Here is a 17,628-nt window from a genome sequence, read left to right on the forward strand (position 1 = left end):
ATGCTCCAAGTGAGGTGCCTTTGTGCATGAGACACTTGAGGGACTGGTGGTGATTGCTTACAAAAGAAGGGTGGAAAAGTACAAGTGTCAGTATATTTTGAAGCTGTCTTTTTGTTAGGTGGTTGGCTGCTGTCCTGTGAGCTCAGATTGTGGCCCCTTTAAGAATACATGGTATTTAATTATTGATTCATAAAGTAAGACAAGTTTATTGTAAGTGAGTTATGTATACTTTGCTCTACTAGAAGGAGATAGAATGGGTTAGCTTTAAGAAGTTGTATTTCACTCACATTCAGCCTGAGTACTTCATAGTTAACCTTCTCAACCTTCCGTCTGAGCCAGGCTGAGACTCATTGAACACAACCTCATCCTGCGGGAGAAGCGGTCAAGCAGGAACAGGAGGAAAGCTGAGGAGGAAGGCGGCAGTGGCCAGGAGAGGAAGATTGACCGTGTGAGCAAACTTCGCGGCTTCAGCAACATCAGCGTGTACAGCGGGGTGAGTGCTCAGACTAGGAGAGTGGGGAGAAAGGGAGGCCGAGAGAAGCAGGGTAGGGAGTAGGGAGACATGCTGAGAGAAAAAGCAGGTAAATGGCTGTAGAGATAGAGTAAGGGAATGAAGGGCAGTGTTTATACATCGTTGTCAATGGGAAAAGAATGTATATTTTTAATGCAAGGCAGAGTTATGGTTACAGAGAAAAGACAGGAAGCTACAGACTATATTTATCAGGCTATGAGTTATAATTAAACTATGATTTAAGATATATAATAGTTTACTTTGTATTTATTTATTTTTTTTTATCTTTCTTCATAACATTACCATTCCATTAGCACATTTTTCACTTTGAGCACATTGACCATCTGTATACATCACCAAACTTGATGCCAAAACATAAAAAATCCTGCAGGTACATCATCACAGCATTCTTACCTAAGTACATGTTTTCTGATCATGGCTGGTATATGCTTTACAGTGTGTGTGTGCGTGTGAGTGTGAGTAAATGATTGAGTGAGTGAGTGTGTTTGTGTTCATTAATTTGTGTGTACTCTATGATTGTGTTCCAGGTGTTCATCTGTGGACCGTATCCTCACTGGGTGTTCATGACAGTGCGCGGTGAGCTGCGTTATCACCCCATGAGTGTGGATGGCTCTGTCAAGTGCTTTACTCCCTTCAGGAACATCAACTGTCAGAATGGCTTCCTCTACTTCAACCGCAAGGTGGGTGCTGGGTGCTGCTGCTGCTGCTGCTGCCTTGACACTGGTATAGTCTTCTCAGGCCACAATGATCACAGTGTGTGTGTGTGTGTGTGTGTGTGTGTGTGTGTGTGTGTGTCAGTCTTCCTGTGTATTTGCCTGTCTGTCTCTGCTAAATGTGCTCTCATTCCAATTATAACAGCCTGTCTAGATGGTACAGTGTAAATTTTCTCCTTGTGGAGCATAAACTCAAGATCATAATGTAGTTGTGAATTTTGCACGTCTTTATAAAAGACATGAGCATTAGGAATGCATTAAGTCGCCACTTATGGAAACAAGGTTTTATGTAGAAAGCTGTATGGTGTATGGTAACTGTATAGTGGAGGGATGTATGGTGAGTTGTGAAGGTAGAGTAAGTAAGAAGAGGGCAGTGTGTGTTGGTTTGAATGAAGGGTGTGTTGGGTGCTGACAAAAATATCACAAGGAACACACAAGCAAGCCTGAGCAAGGTAGTGACTTTCTTCACGAATCTGTCTGAAAGTTTAGTAATTCTACACTTTTAAAATGATTCTCTCTTATGAATGATTCAAATGAACACATCTCTCTCTCCTATGAATAATGAAAGTAAAACACAGTATCTATTTTCACTGGAAGAAAATAATCGGAATAATCTGCATAGCACAACATAAACAAACTAGAATAAAGTCTCCCTGTAAGAATAAGATAATATGAACAACCTCAGCTTGAGCATTCCTCACGTGGTGCAAGGGAATGCCGTCCTCACGGGGTCAGTTGTAGAGGACTTGCTCAATGTAACAGGTGATGTTAGTGCAGAGCCTCAGGCCTCGACGCAGGCGACGGGTCCGTTTCACCTTGCTGCCCGGCTCCTCCTTGTCCTCCGTGTCACTCTCCCTTGTGTCTGCCTGCCGTTTGTTGTTCTTTGACATGTCTTCAGATGTCTTGGCCACACTCTTCTTGTTCTCCTCATTGCTGTGATCCTCGTGTTGCTCCTCCTGCTTATTTGTCTCCTCTTTCTCGTGTTTTTCTTCCTCACCACCTGTCTGGTCTTCATTGGTCCTCTGCCGTTTGTCCCCGTGTTCTTCGTCATCGTCTGATTCACTGATGCGTTTGCCAGACCTCACTGTGACTGGTGAGGATCGGTTTGGGTTGCTGCTCTGTTGTGTGCTCTCGTTCAGATTGTCCTCTGTGTCACTGTCTGCTGGTGCTCTGTCTGGGCTGTGTTGTGGGGCTGTAGCTCCTCCTGAGGGTCCTGAGTGTGCCTGGCTCTCTCTCTTTGTGGCTGGCTCAGAGGTCTCATTTGTGTCGCTGAGACTAAACTTAGCAAACAAACGTCTCATGGCAGACACTGTGATGCGTTGCCTCTTGCAGGACGGCAGGTGCTACGGAAGGAATGTTAGGAAGTGTGCTGTATCTTCTCACACTGATTACTGGACGCTCACTGTATACCAGGCTAGCCACAACCACCTCACCCTGTCCCTTGTGGGTTCATGAAGTGGATTGATTACAGTCAGTTACTTCAGTTCTTATGGCCATTTGGTTTATTTCAGATTCTTGGATGCCTTTTCTGCTGAAGGCAATTTTATGAAAAGTCATGTAATGTGAAATTCCACTTTCATTGGTGTTACCATTATTGCAAACCAGCTGGCAAGGAAAGTGTAACAAAGACTCAGTCTTACCTCCAAATCAGAGACATCTGAGTCATCAGATTCATTTTCCACACGGCAGGACTTGCGCTTGAGGTGAGAGTTGTCACACTGGGAGTCCTCAAAGCCTGGCCAAGGAAGAAGTAGTAGATATAATAACAAGGTTTTAGTGGCACCTGTACAAAAAGAACCATTGATCATTGGAGTGTTTGTTTTCAAATGAGGAATTAATTCAGTCTCATTGGTTGTGCTGATGTGATGCATGTCATTTTACTTTAAAAATAGTGTATTGAAATTCCTGTCCAATTTCGATTCTGTAAATGAGAAGTACTTATGGGCAATAGGCAGCTTTGAAACACTGGATTGCCCTGAAACAAGAAGGATGGTGCCTCTGTGGCACAGCATAGTGACAACCCAGGCATGGTGCTGTGGGTGCTCAACGTGCGGGGAAAATGACCTATGAGGGAGGGAGGGATGGAAAGTAGGGAGAATGGAAGGTTTTGTGTGATGTAGGCAAGAGTGACTCTAGCCAGCAGGCGTCCTTGAGTGTTTCTTCATGTTTCACCAAGAATGAAGTCAAACATTGATGCAGGTGATGGAGCTACACTTTAACAGTGACACATTTCCTTTCAAGAGTATAGTATCATAATCCTTTTTGTAGCTTTTTGTATTCATGTTTTCTGACTTGTTATCACAAATTGTTATTATTACAAATGTGGACCTACTGCACATTAATTTAGTGCCTGGAACATGACCAACAAAAGTGTGGTGTGCTGGGGCTGACCTGGAGCACCAAGGACTGGAGTGGTGCCCCCCTCAGGGGACGCATGGCTTTGCCGGGGAAGAATGTCCCGCACGAAGGTCTTGATGCCCCTCAGAGGCTCGGGGTCCAGCTCGGGCCCAGCCAGGTGCAGGCCAGACACCTGCCAAAGTGTTTCCTTGTAGTGTGTAGCTTGTACTTCACCCATGCCTTTATTTGCTTTATTTATTTATTTATTTATTTATTTATTCATTTATTTATTTATTTATTGCATCACATTAAAATGTATTAATTACATGGATTTAATTTTAAGGATGCTCATTTAGGAAATTGTTGGTCATTATCTTTGGATGAATCAGAGAGGGAGGACTTAACAAAGGACTTGACACAGTGAAGACTTCTGGCACACTGGGATGTGGCATCATTACTTGGTGACCTCACTCCTGTCACCTTCAGGAAGTGCACACAATCCATTCACTTGCTGCTCTTACACTGTCTACACTCACAGTCACACAGTCACATGGGAGCAAAGTTTCCACAGTCACAGGCAGCAGATGTCACCGCCACACACGGCAGAGTTGCCTCACCTGCACCGCCATGAGTGTTGTGGGAGTGTTGGGTGAGGCAACACCACCACAGCTGTCTTGGCCGCTGGATGTTGATTGTTTTGGTTTTGAGGCAGAAACAGGGTGGGATCATAGAGAGCCCAGGGCTATTTTTACCTCAGTCTTGGCACCACAGCTCCCACTCCCATTTTCTGTCTGACACCACAGACTCAACAAAAATTGTAATATATTTCTTCTGCTAATTTTACAGTTTCAGAAGTTTTCATATGTATGTATTTCCATATTTTATTATTGTTTTTTATTGTATTTATCCATTTATTTATTTATTTTATTTTTATTTTACCTTATTGTAATATGAATTATTGAAGGTTTTAATGTTTTATTAATTTTTCCTTTGTATATCTTTATTTCTGTTTCAATATTTTTTACATATCATTCATGAGTACATACATGTTATTTAGGTATTTAATAATAATAATAATAATAATAATAATAATAATAATAATAATAATAATGGTAATGATAACAGCAATGAGTTTCTTCCTCTCGAACACCTCATAAAACCTTTGAAATTGCACTAAGTCAAGGGAGTGGAGCCCTTTGAAGCATCCCCCAGCTGTGCATCCTTTCCATTACAAATTATACCTTATTTACATAATTTTGAACATACTTGATCTTCACATCTTATTACCTAACTACAGGGACTGCTACATGTAGGCCTGACAGCTTATTCTTGCAGTTTCCAGTATTTTTTTCTAATGTTCTTATATTGTAACACCTATCACTCCTACAGGACTCCATGAGAATCTGTCTGCTGCCCACCATCCTGTCCTATGACGCTCCCTGGCCAGTGAGGAAGGTGCCCCTGCGTTGCTCTCCTCACTTCATTGTCCATCACCTGGAGACCAAGACCTACTGTGTCGTCACCTCCACCTCCGAGCCGACTCTCAAGATCTGGAAGTTCAATGGAGATGATAAGGCAGGTTTTAGTTACATGTCTCTGTAGGCTCATGGATGGTGCTGTGTTGCTTGCAGGCAGTGAAAGGGGACTGAAGGGAATGGTGGGTGGATTTTAAAATAATAATAATAATAATAATAAACGGTTTATTATTTAGGCAGTTGACAAACTGAAAATGTACATAGGGGATGGGGAAAAACTTAACATTAATCCTAACGGTAAGACTAATCTAGGAGGGAAATACTATTGATTGATGGCTCGCACCATGGTGGGAATCGCACTGAGTCTGTACCGGTCCGTGCGCGGCGCCTTCAGGGGCGTTATTTTGTTGTGGTGTCTGGTGGCACGGACAGGGCGAGGCGCGTCGGGCGGCAGCATGTCTCTGAGACGCGGATGATGCAGTAGTCCCTTCCCAAACTTCTCCAGAGCCTCTCGGTGCCTGGTGGATATTCTGGACAGACTCAGGGTGGTCAGGGCTTCTTCATAGGTGGTGTATGCAGGGCCAAGGATGACCCTGCACGCCCTTTTCTGCACACTCTCTAGCTGTAGCTGTTGAGTGTGTGTGAGGGAGGAGGACCACGCTGGGGAGGCGTACATGAGTTTGGGGAGGATGAAGGTGAGGTACACCCCCCTTAACTCATCTGTCGGCGTCCCCAGCGACCTGAGTCTGCGCAGCATGTACAGCCTGTAGGTAGCTGATCTCACGGTGCTGGCGACATGCTGCTTCCAGGTCAGCTGGTCGTCCACCGTGACTCCGAGAAGCTTGGCACATTGGACCACCTGGAGGGGGTGAGGGCCCACTGTGAGCCGGGGAGGGGGCACTGGTACAGAGGAGGTACAGAAATGCATCACCACAGTTTTGCTGTGGTTGATGGTCATCCTGCTCTTCTCTGTCCACGTCTGCAGTCGCTCCAGAATTGCTTGCAGTGGCGAGTAGTCCGGGTTCTTGTTGGAAACTGGGACGCCCACGGTGCAGTCGTCCACATACTTCCAGCGATGGGGGGTGTCGGTGAGGGCGTCGTTGATGAGGAGGAGGAAGCATAGAGGACCCATCTTGGTCCCCTGGGGGACTCCACATGTCAGCTGTTGGAAATTAGAGACAGAGCCCTGATAGCGAACGGCCTGACGTCTCCCTGTGAGGAAGTCGGCTAGCCACGCTATCAGATTAGGAGGGAGACCCAGACTTACTGCCTTGCTGATGACAACAGTGTGATCAACTAGATCAAAGGCTTTTTTGAAGTCGACAAAAGCAACAGCTAGAGAGGTGTTTCGCTTGTCCAGGTGGCTGTGGATGAATTCAAGGAAGCTGGTCAGGTAATGTGAGGTGGAGGTGGCTTTAATATTTCCGAATTGTCTGATATCCACGGTGTTACAAATTTTGGTGTATGCCCAGTCATATACAAAATCTTCACAAATAAGGCTAGGGATGGGGGTGATAGAGACTGGCCTGAGGTCATTGAGTGACTGAGGACTGGAAGTTTTGGGGATGGGAGTGACATAAGATGTCTTCCAGTCCGCGGGGCAAGAGTGTTGGGAGAGTGAGGCGTTTATTATGGAGCATAGCGGTGTTGCTAGCTCTACAGCAAATTCCTTGTAAATTTTTATAGGAAGGTCAGTGGGTGTGGTGGATCTTGGTTTAAATTTAAGTATTCTCTTAAAAACATCCATCGCCTGGACAGTGTGTGGAGGGGAGGGAGCGGGCAGATAGGCAGGAAGCGGAGTGGTGTGGAGGGGAGGAAAGGTTTGACAGATAGCAGCAAAGTGATCGTTCATCTCCTGAGCCGCGAGATTAGCAGGAAGGTGTGAGGTGCAAGGAAGGGATGAAGTGTGCTTTTGTAAGCCACACAAAGCTTTGATCTTAGCGTACCACTGTCTGTTGTTGGTCAGCTTGAGGTGGTGTATCTTGTCTGGGTAATAGCTTGCCTTTGCATTCTTAATCTCCCTGATTACTCTGTTTCTTAGTTTCCTGTAAAGGACCGGGCAGGAGTGGAACGCCCAGGTCCGCTGACGCATGAGTCTTTTAATGCGGGGCGTCATCCAGGGAGCATCAGACGGGTGCGTTGTGACGCTCTTGGCTGGGAAGTAGTGGTGGAAGGCTGCTGTAGTAGTGGCGACGTAGTTTTGCCATTTTAAGTGGACGTCCTCCTCATCCAGCACCTCGGTCCACGGGTGTTGTGTCACCCACTGCCCAAACTCCCTCATGGCTGAGTCAGGCATGGGGCGGTGGGTCCTGGTGACAGCTGACCGGGGGGTCGAGGTGGTGGGTGTGGGTGACCACAGTATGGAGAGGTGGGTGCTCCGTCCCATGGGAGGCAGCGGCTTGGGTGGCGAGTACTGCTGGCCCAGGTCTGTGAGGATAAGGTCGAGGATGGCTTGCTGGTGGGTGGGGAAGTCCACGACCTGGGTGAGGTGTAGCTGGTGTAGGATATCGTTGATATCTAATCTGTTAAAGTCCCCACAGATGACCAGCTTGGCAGCAGGATACCTCACCCTCAGGGCATCAGCAGTGTTGATGATGTGAGCGGTGAGCAACTGTGCAGTGGCGGCTCGTGGGGGGTGGTACACGACGCAGACTATGATGGAGGCCGTGTTGTTGGGATGGGAGGGGGGCGTGACTCTCACCCACAGGGCCTCCACACCGGCAGGAATATCGACAGGGAGGTGTGAGGGGCTGAGGGCAGAGCGGCAGAAGACGGCCACTCCCCCCCCCCCTGCGCCCTGACCTGAGGTGATGGTATAGCTGGTAGTCCTGCATCGTGCACACCTCAGGAACAATCTGCCACGCCTCAGTAACCGCCACAATGTCCGCACAAGTAGATCTCACCGTCACAATCACTTCGTCCATCTTGTTGGCCAGAGACGTTGCATTAAATAAGAGGAGTGAGGGAAGACTATACCACGTTCTCGGCACCTCAAAGTGTTTGTATTCCCTCTTCTCCACCCTGCGGTCGTCTCTGGCACTGGAGGTCACTACCTTGATGGGACGCACCACACTTTTGCCTCCTCTCGATCCACGGTTTCGAAATAGTTTTAAGGACTTAAGGCACTGTATCACGTTGGGTGGCGGGTACCCAGATCCTCGTCTACGACGCAGGAGGTAATTGCGTTCGTATGTTTGCACTGAAGCACTCATTTTTCTTTATGTATCACACGCATTCGCTACAAGTGTTCACAAAAACAACAATCCCACCAGATCGAGCCTCAAACTAAACGCTAAAAGTTGAAAACAGAAAAGTAAAAAAACAAAACAAACTGAGGTCACTATCACTAGGGGGCGGGGAAGGCCAACAAGTTGGCCGAGGCTGCTCGAGAGCGCCAAGGTCACACGTCCTGCCCGTATGAGGTCAAGACGTGTGTGTGTGTGTGTGTGTGTGTGTGTGTGTGTGTGTGTGTGTGTGTGTGTGTGTGTGTGTGTGTGTGTGTGTGGTGCTTCATCAGGACTATCCCTTGTAGGATTGCTGGCCTGGTAGGTAGATAGAAAGATAGATAAGTGTATTGTTTATGGGTCTTGTCCTTGAAACTCACCATTTATGCATTCATTCCAGGTACTTACATTCATTCTCTGAGAGTGTAATTTTGCAATTGTGCCCCAGATACCTCACTCACCTTGTCTGCTTTTTGTATCTTGTGCAGGAGGAGATTAAGGAGGAACGAGACGAAAGGTTCATTCCAGTTCAGGCACCGCTGTTCTCCATTCAGCTCTTCTCCCCTGTCAACTGGCAGGTAAGCAGCGTCTGGTTTAGGTGCTGGGAGTGTGGTGTTTGTAGTCCCCAGGCATGGTAAGGACCCACCTAAAAACATGATGATCCTTAAATACCATGCATTGTAATAAATGTTTAGTCTGATGTAGGCAGCTAATTGTGATGTTTGGTGAGCCAGATGATCCCAAACACTGAGTACTGCCTGGAGCCTTGGGAACATGTCACCTGCTGTAAGAATGTCATCCTGGCCTACGAGGGCGACCGGTCCGGCCTCAGAGGTTACCTGGCCCTGGGCACCACCTACTGGTAAGTCCTTGGTGACAAATATTCATTCTGTTACTGTGTGACTTGTGGATTGGTGTTCAAATGTTTGTGTTACTATTGTTTGCATTCATCTTGGTAATTCTTGTTGCACAGTTTTGGTGAGGACATTACCTGTCGTGGCCGCATCATCATCTTTGATGTGATTGACGTGGTGCCGGAGCCAGGCCAGCCTCTCACTAAAAACAGGCTCAAAATGCTGTACGAGGGGGAGCAGAAGGGCCCCGTCACCGCCCTGGCTCACTGCCGCGGCTTGCTGGTGTCAGCCATTGGGCAGAAGGTGTACATCTGGCAGCTGAAGAACACAGACCTGGTGGGCATGGCCTTCATCGACACCCAGATCTACACCCACCAGCTGAGCTGCATCAAGAGCCTCATCCTGGGTGCTGACATCTGCAAGTCCATCTTCATCCTGCGCTTCCAGGAGGAGAACAGAACGCTGTCGCTGGTGGCAAGGGACCACAAGCCGCTGCAGGTGTATGGTGTCCAGTACTTGGTGGACAACACCACTCTGGCCTTCCTGTGCAGTGATGCGGACAAGAACATGGTGGTGTTCACTTACAACCCAGAGTCCCATGAGAGTGCAGGAGGCACCAGGCTCATCAGGAAGGGAGATTTCCACTTGGGCCATCATGTCAATTCCTTCTTCAGGTGAGGCTGTGCTGTGTGTTCATAGTGAGGAACATGAGATGCTTGCAACATTACTTCACAATGAAAAGTAGAAAAGAAAGAGGTTCATCAGTACTTACTCAATTGCTGGTCTGCTCATCGCCTGCTTGCACACCCTCACCCCCCATGCACCACTTCTTCCCCAGGATACGGTGCCGCGTTGGGGATGTGTCGGGTGAGCGCCGTGCCGGGCAGAACATTGAGCGGCGCCACATCACCGAGATGGCCACGCTGGATGGCTCCTTGGGCTATGTGCTTCCCGTCAGTGAGAGGACCTACCGCCGCTTCTCCATGATCTACAACCTGCTGGTGCAACACTTGCCACACATTGCAGGTGAGAGGGACTGTGACTTGTGTTTGCACCACTTGGATTCTTGTGGGTCATTGCCAGTATTGTCAAAGGGTTAATGCTTCATTACCAAGTGTCCAGAGCATTGTGTATTCAGAGCAGGGACTCTCATTGAGTCTGCTAAGATTTCATGCCCTTGCTATACTCTTCTCCCACTCACAGGTGCTAAGATTTCATACCCTTGCTATGCTTTTCTCCCACACACGGGCCTTAATCTCAGGAAGAAAACATTATGTGTTCAGAGCAGGGGTTGCACTTGAGTGTGCTAAGTTTTTCTATCCTCACTTCACTCTTCTCCCATTCACAGGCCTCAATCCCAAGGCGTGCCACACAGTCCAGTCCCGCCAGAAGCTAAACATCAACCCTGCTCGTGCCATATTGGACGGGGAGCTCATCTGGTCCTTTCTCCACCTCCCTGTCCCAGAGAAGGCCGAGATTGCGAAAAAAATTGGAGCAAAAGTTGATGATATTATTGAGGAGTTAATGGAACTAGATAGGATGACAGCACACTTTTAGCTCCAGGGGTCAAGTGAACTGAGACCAGTGAAGGTGATGTCTGCTTATTTTTAAAGATGCCTTTATTTTTCATACAAGTCAGTGTTCAGAAAGTATGTACACCACAACTCAGTCATGATCTTAATCCAGATTTGGAATTATGTTGATAGTAAGCATTGTGAAGCTATGAATCTGGGAGAAAAAGGAATATGAATAGTGAGAAAAGAAACTAGCAAAAAGATAATCATGAAGCACTTGTTGCTGCTGCTGCCACTTACGGATAGACTGAGAGATGAGCCAGGGAAGACAGTGCCCATCCAGAGCCCATCCTTCTATCCTGCATGTGAGTTTGGATGCAGTCTGTTCAGGATGTGCTGGAAATGTAAAGGTGTCTCTGATCATTGTGCCCTTCAGTCACAAGTTACAGCTATAACCACCACCACCATCACCATCACCACCACCACTACCACCACTACCACCACCACTACCACCACCACCACCCTGGGAAGTACAGCAAGGCAGACCTGCCATGCTTTCAGCCACTATAAGTAAGTGGAGTCAGGTGAAAGCATTATTTTTCTATGTTATGGTGTAAGTACTGTGACCTGTTCAATGTTTCCTAGGATTCTCTTTCATATATATATCTTATTTTAATAAAATCAGAAATGAAAACTATGACTATAGATCCATATGCATAGCATAGGAGGTGAGTGCGTAGGCAGTGTGGAGGGAGATGACATGGCCTCAAGTCAGTAGCAGTACACAGTGAGTGGTTACTGTCAGTTCTCAGGATGTCTACATGTGGGTATAGTATGACGTGCAGGTATAGGTGTAGTGTGGAGGTCTGGGGGTGATGCAACAGTATCTCTTGGTGCTTATAGTGAGGCAGCAGTAGGTCAGGTCCCTTACTCACACAATCCACTGTGGTTCCCCAACATGATGTCATTATCCCTGCAAGTAAAATTAGAAGACATCTTAGGGAAATATTAAGACATACCTCTTTTGTGCAGACTATTGTGTTACTGAATATTGATGTTTCATATTTGTTGGCCCTAAACAGAGGTGGTGGAGAGGCACAGTACACTGGCTGAGGAACCCCCAACCTTTGGGAGAGTAGACTAAGGAAGAACCATAGAGAGCATCAGAGTTACACTGCAGGAGTAGAGAAAATAAGTCAACAGTATCAGACATTTTGTAAAGAGGGACATGCATTCGGAGATGTTGGAAAGTCCACATGGTGCTTGTAGGACAAACATTCTTGGTGGGGGAGACACTGAAGTAGAGCAGAACTGAATAATCCTGAGTGTAGAAACCAAGTCATTCACATGGAAGGAAAGGAACCTCATAGGATGACAGGATCTGGAAGGACATGGAAGCCTCATTCTGTTGTACAGGTGAGTGGCATGAGCCTGTTGTTTCATTTTCATTATTTTATGTGCTGAGGGATGAAAAGAGGATAACAGTATTTGAGGAAGAGACATGGCAGGTAAGGATTTGACCATGCAAAAAGGAAACGTCAGAATAAAGAGAAACTTGTCTGTTGCTGTGCCTGATGGGAGACAAAGCATAGATGCAGATAGACAAGAACAGATAGGTAGCTGAGTAAATGAGCAGTTGTTGAGGTGACCATGAACTGAATGCATGGATGAACCATGTGAATGTGTACTTTTTACTATGCCAGTATCTTGTGTATATATGTCATCTTGCCTCTGTATTGACAAGCTATCACTTGGAAAATGAACATTAATGGTAGCAGCTTATGACCCCATTATTGCGATGGATTTAATCTGTCAGTAATGTTACCTGCTTCTCATCAGTAGAGGAGTGGCGGGAACTCACACCTGGCAAACCTGTGCTGGATGCAGAAACTAGGTAACAGCACCATAGTAGATAAGAATGTGTGCCAAGGTTGCATCAACAAGGCATGATTACCTCTCATTGCATGGCAGTAAAATAGCACCATCACACCCCTGTCAGAAGTTAAAACACTTGTCCGTGGCTCGTCTAAAGCCATGAGGTGCGAATGAGTGGAGCAGCAGAGCCATGAGGGGTGAGGCAGGGATGCACACTGAGTTCTGAACACCTCTGGACAGTCTGTGCCAATGATTTGCAAATTGTGTACCATGACTGTCACCGAAGTGCAGTGCCTAATTTTCCCAGATAGTAGGCCTTTCCTTTTAGTAGGCCTGCAGTACACTGACTACAGGGTTGGTGCACCAGCAAAGTCTGGGATGTACCTTCAGTGCACCACTAAGTAATTGAATTTGAGGACCACAGGTATACATTGCCATCATGAACACATTAGAGGATGAGTGTTAGTGCTAGCTGTTACCTCTCCATTTCTCATCAGTCCTTACTAAAACAGACAAAATACCTTGGATTTGAGTTGTTAGCCACAGAACGAGTATGGAAGTGTGCTGCTTATAAGAGAGTTTGATATACATACACTATACTGTATATATTCTCACCAGTTCTCTGCACTCCTCTCTTGCTCCTCATTGCAAGGAGGACATTCTGAGACACGACAAAATACTTGCATCCCAAAAGGGGAGGAAAATTAATAAAGTAAACTAATAATAATATTCACATCACATTTAAGGGATTCTCCTTAAAGAGAGGCAGCTCAGACGAAACGGAGTTTTGCATCATTGTGAGGATAAAAATACAGGAGAGGTTTCCGAGTTCCATCGCTATCCCTCCTATGCCTCTTTCAGGATGCGCGGGCAGTGCCGTGCGCGGCGCGACCAGTGAGCGGCCAAGGCGTTTGCTTGCAAGGTGACCCCGCGACATAAGTGCGGAAGTGGATTGATTTATGAATTATTGATGTAAATGCGCTGCTGTAATGGGGTCATATGGCACCACACACCAAAAATATATAAACATACTTAAATATGATGGACAAAAATTGTACATGAGGAAAAGCTTTATCAAATGTAATTATATAGAAGATATCCTGAAGGACAACCACCTTCCTCATAAGAGAGACGTAGTACATGTTTCGGAAAGAGAGATCTCTCAATAGTGAAGAGACGAAGAGTACCGTCTTCTCTACGGTACAAAGAAAGCCATCGCTCCGGCGGGTTCCCCAAACTGGGGCACTGGGCCAGCCAGCGCCGCACAGCGCGGGGCACAGAGAATTCCCACGCAGCGGCGCCCCGCGGGACGTGAGGTAACCACGTGCGGGACGCGTACACGGTAGTGCGGTAGTGAAACAAGGCTAAAATTTCATACTTGCGTAAGACGAGTGTGCAATCCAACCCACGTTAAAAATGACCACGCGCTCCCTTCTTCCCAGCCGTGGTTCTCCTTGCAGTGTTTCCTGCCAGGCTGCCAGGCAGGCACGTCAGCAGGCGCCTGGCAGGAATACACTATGAATGCAACCTTTACACGTGCCGCACACTCCGCGACCCTGCCTAACGTGAAATTACAGCGTAACGGCGCGCCCCTAAGGACACACACACACACCTGCCGTCACTCACCCCTCCCCTTCCCTCTTTCCCACACTACCCGTTTATGTGTCAGCGTCACTTGCAGGACAAATTTTAATCAAGTAGACAGGAGACCTTCAATTTGACGCCCGTCTCCCCCACCTCCTCCCCTCCGCTCCACACACAATAACAGTGACCCTGACAGGACATGCCAACAAAACGCAGCCACGACCATCACATACCTCAAGGATATTTACGTAGCAAGCACACGTGGTGGCTCAGACAAGTATTAAGATCGATCTCTTGCATGTGTACTTATCCTTGTGTATATGTGTATATGTGTATGTGGAAGAAAGGATGTTGGGTGAGCGTGAGGGAGGGACATTAAAGTAATAGAGTTGTGTGTAGTAACTTGCCTTTATTATTTGTACTGCGGGGGTAGAGTTAAGCGTGCTTATCTCCTGATTATCATATTCCTGCATATGGATATCGTTTACACACACTACTTCCTCTGTTAATACTTAGAATATATGTAGCTACGGTGTCAAAGCTAGTTAAAAAAGTAAAAAAAAGTTTAAGAGAAAATCCGTGCTAGGAACTGAGTATAGGTAAGGTCAGGAAGAGAAGGTGAGTCTGGGAGTAAAGGAATAAAAAGCTAGCAGTGTTAGATTTGGTAAGCGTATGAGGAGGAAGGTTAGACATAAAGGAAGATAAATATGGGGACAGGAGGAAGGAAGAACAGTACAACAATGAGGAGGAGGAAGAGTACATTGAGAAACTGAGCGGGGCTTATGGAGGTATAGAAGAGAAAATGAGAGAAACGTAATATTAGGAGCGTCTGGGAGGAAAGGATAGAGGAGAGGGTTGCGGGCGGTCTTGGTGATAGTGGTCATGAGGAGCATGTCTGCGAGAGCGAGGGAGAGGAGAGGAGAGAGACGCCACGCGCTGGCTAGGATATACAGATGGCGCGCGTGGTCATGAGTCTAGAGGTCCAAATGTTGCCCTTGACACCAATCACGAGCTCGCACACACACACACACACACACACACACACACACCGATCATCTTGACCGTCACGAGACATTAAAGTATTAAAGTAAAATTAAAGTGAAGTCAGCCTAGCTAGTCCCAGCCCAGCTCTGCTCAGCTCAACAGTCATAAGTCCCTGTCCTACTTTACCACAGGGAGTATCGTACCAATGCATCGCCTCATTAGTGGTGCTTTATTACTATTATCGTACACGCCTTGTCTCTTTAATTATGAGCTTGTTGTTGACGGTGCCTTGAGAGAGAGAGAGAGAGAGAGAGAGAGAGAGAGAGAGAGAGAGAGAGAGAGAGAGAGAGAGAGAGAGAGAGAGAGAGAGAGAGAGAGAAGTAGATCAAGGAATTATAACTTTGCAATCAGAATTAAGATCATAAACTATCCTTAGCGTTACGAGGCACGAAAAGAGAAGGAAAATAAAAAAAAAAATGTAATTGCTACGAATGTGTTACAGATTATTGAAGTGGTAATAAAAAATAATTGAAAAATATTCTGTTCTTAGTAATTGTAGTTGTTGTTGTTTTCTTGATTTACTTCTGCAAATCTGGGACGCCTTGTAATTTCTCTGGAAAGGGGTTGCATCCTTCAAATGAATTACTTTATGATTTTATGAACTTTATGTTACTATTTGTATGATTACCTGTACTTAAAACTTTGTAGGAGGTATATCTTGAATATTATTACTCGACATATTTTGGTTACTGTTCTCTGTTTTGGTTTTCTTTTTCTTCTTGTTCTTGTTCTGCTTCTCTTTTTGTTTTTGTTCTCCTCCTCCTCCTCCTCCTTTTCCTTTTTTTTTCTTCTTCTTCTTCTTCTTCTTCTTCTTCTTCTTCTTCTTCTTCTTCTTCTTCTTCTTCTTCTTCTTCTTCTTCTTCTTCTTCTTCTTCTTCTTCTTCGTCTTCTCCTCATATTTTTCACTTATACTCATATTTTCACTCAATATCTTCCCGCACACTCATATCACTTATATATGCTTTCATAATTTCCACCCATCTTTTTTATTTTTTATTTTTACTCTCATTCACATTTTTCCATTCATATTTATCATTTACACTCATAATGGCGGTCATACTTTCCACTCACTCATAATGTCATATCGCTTTCTTCACCTATAATGGAGTTCAATCCTATAACCTTGAGATCCAACACTTTTTCTTCTCATCCTCTTCCCTGAGTGGTATTGACGACCGCAGCTTGCATTGTGTTGGTCTGCATCGTATAATCTATAAGCTATCGTGCGCATTTCCCACCAGCTATATCTAGTTATCGTACGCATTCACCGCCAGCATCTTTATCGTGTGATCTAATTATTCTAAGTATTTCCCGCCAGCATCTGTATCGTATATCTAATTATCATACGCATTTCCTGCCAGTTAGTATCGTATATCTAATTATCGTACGTATTTCCTGCCAGTTAGTATCGTATATCTAATTATCGTACGTATTTCCTGCCAGTTAGTATCGTATATCTAATTATCGTACGTATTTCCTGCCAGTTAGTATCGTATATCCAATTATCGTACGCATTTCCCGCCGTTTTCTGTTTAGTATTTGCATTTTGGCCAGCTAATATGACGCTAATATTTAAGAATCACTGTCAGATAGGAACAGATGCGTTAGAGTTTAATGTATTTATCCAGTTGTTCATTTATTCACTTATTTATTCATGTATCTATTGCTCCTCGTGGTACTTATGAATGCGTGGGATCGAATCGTCTATAAGTGTTACAAGGGCAGAATTGGATGCTTTTTCGGGGGGAGGTAACAGAGATAAATAGAGATCATGTAATAGTGATGCTAATACTTATAGCAACGAAGTGACTGACCACATGATGAATTAACTCGCTTACTTCTTGACTGACTTGCTGAATAAGTAAGTAAATATCTAGCTAACTGTATTAGCAAACCAACTAATTATATGACTTGGTAACTGACTAGATAACTTTGTAACTATCTAATTATCTACCTGTCTACTTAACTAACTAACCAATCAACCATCTGTGTATCTATCCATCTATCTATCAGTGTATCTATCAATCTATTTATCTATCTATCTATCAACCCACTTATCTACCTATACATCCATCTAACTGACTGGCTAATTAATTCCACATCTACCTAACGACCTACCCTGACCAACGAGATAAACAAGCCAGGCCTCAGGTAGCCTCAGGTGTTCAGCCGTCGCCACCACCGCTTTGTGTCGCGTTCTCAGTCATTGGTTTGCTTCCGGTCATTGAATTCTTCCCAGTGAATCGGCTGTGAGAACGTGCCTTAGTAGTAGTAGTAGTAGTAGTAGTAGTAGTACCTAACCTTTCCCTCTCCCCCCAAAAAAACAACAACAACATTCAACTATCCTTTCCTTTCCCTTCGTGACCTCATCCATGGCAAGGACACCCCAGCCTCCTGTTACGGGGAGGGAAAAAGTGATCACCTGTCATAACTACCTACACGTGACCTTGGCGTGGGCGGTCAGCGAGGCGGGGAA

General features: G+C 45.6%; 2 protein-coding genes across 5 annotated transcripts in view; one reads left to right on the forward strand and one right to left on the reverse strand.

Moving 5' to 3' along the window:
* The window catches only part of LOC135109879 (cleavage and polyadenylation specificity factor subunit 1-like), a 39,508-nt gene that overhangs the window by 9,002 nt on the left and 12,878 nt on the right, over positions 1-17,628 (forward strand). For 2 of the 3 annotated variants that reach the window (XM_064021688.1, XM_064021687.1), the window contains exons 15-22: positions 340-493; positions 1,060-1,212; positions 4,972-5,157; positions 8,770-8,859; positions 9,016-9,143; positions 9,255-9,809; positions 9,974-10,161; positions 10,484-11,343. In XM_064021688.1, coding sequence (XP_063877758.1) covers positions 340-493; positions 1,060-1,212; positions 4,972-5,157; positions 8,770-8,859; positions 9,016-9,143; positions 9,255-9,809; positions 9,974-10,161; positions 10,484-10,692 — 1,663 coding nt within the window. In that variant the 3' untranslated portion in view covers positions 10,693-11,343. Of the gene's footprint in view, positions 1-339; positions 494-1,059; positions 1,213-4,971; positions 5,158-8,769; positions 8,860-9,015; positions 9,144-9,254; positions 9,810-9,973; positions 10,162-10,483; positions 11,344-11,731; positions 12,066-17,628 lie in introns of those variants that run through there. The other variant, XR_010272937.1, reaches the window with a different exon arrangement.
* Positions 1,496-4,339, reverse strand: LOC135109881 (uncharacterized). Of its 2 annotated transcripts, XM_064021706.1 has the most exons (4): positions 4,200-4,339; positions 3,637-3,775; positions 2,886-2,980; positions 1,496-2,588 (listed from the first exon to the last, which is right to left on the reverse strand). In XM_064021706.1, exons 1-4 carry the CDS (start codon positions 4,209-4,211, stop codon positions 1,977-1,979), a joined length of 858 nt encoding a protein of 285 aa, XP_063877776.1. In that variant the 5' UTR covers positions 4,212-4,339; the 3' UTR covers positions 1,496-1,976. The 2 variants fall into 2 exon arrangements, with proteins under 2 accessions (XP_063877776.1, XP_063877777.1); XM_064021707.1 differs by lacking the exon at positions 3,637-3,775.

This window comes from Scylla paramamosain, chromosome 19 (assembly GCF_035594125.1).
Source record: "Scylla paramamosain isolate STU-SP2022 chromosome 19, ASM3559412v1, whole genome shotgun sequence".
Classification (NCBI taxonomy): Eukaryota; Metazoa; Arthropoda; class Malacostraca; order Decapoda; family Portunidae; genus Scylla; species Scylla paramamosain.

Excerpts from the sequence above, each read along its gene's own strand:
- LOC135109881 (XM_064021706.1), bottom strand. Across the intron at positions 2,981-3,636 it reads TCCAGTCCTTGGTGCTCCAG|GCTTTGAGGACTCCCAGTGT; the intron begins GTCAGCCCCAGC and ends TTCCTTGGCCAG. Across the intron at positions 2,589-2,885 it reads CAGATGTCTCTGATTTGGAG|CACCTGCCGTCCTGCAAGAG; the intron begins GTAAGACTGAGT and ends TTCCTTCCGTAG.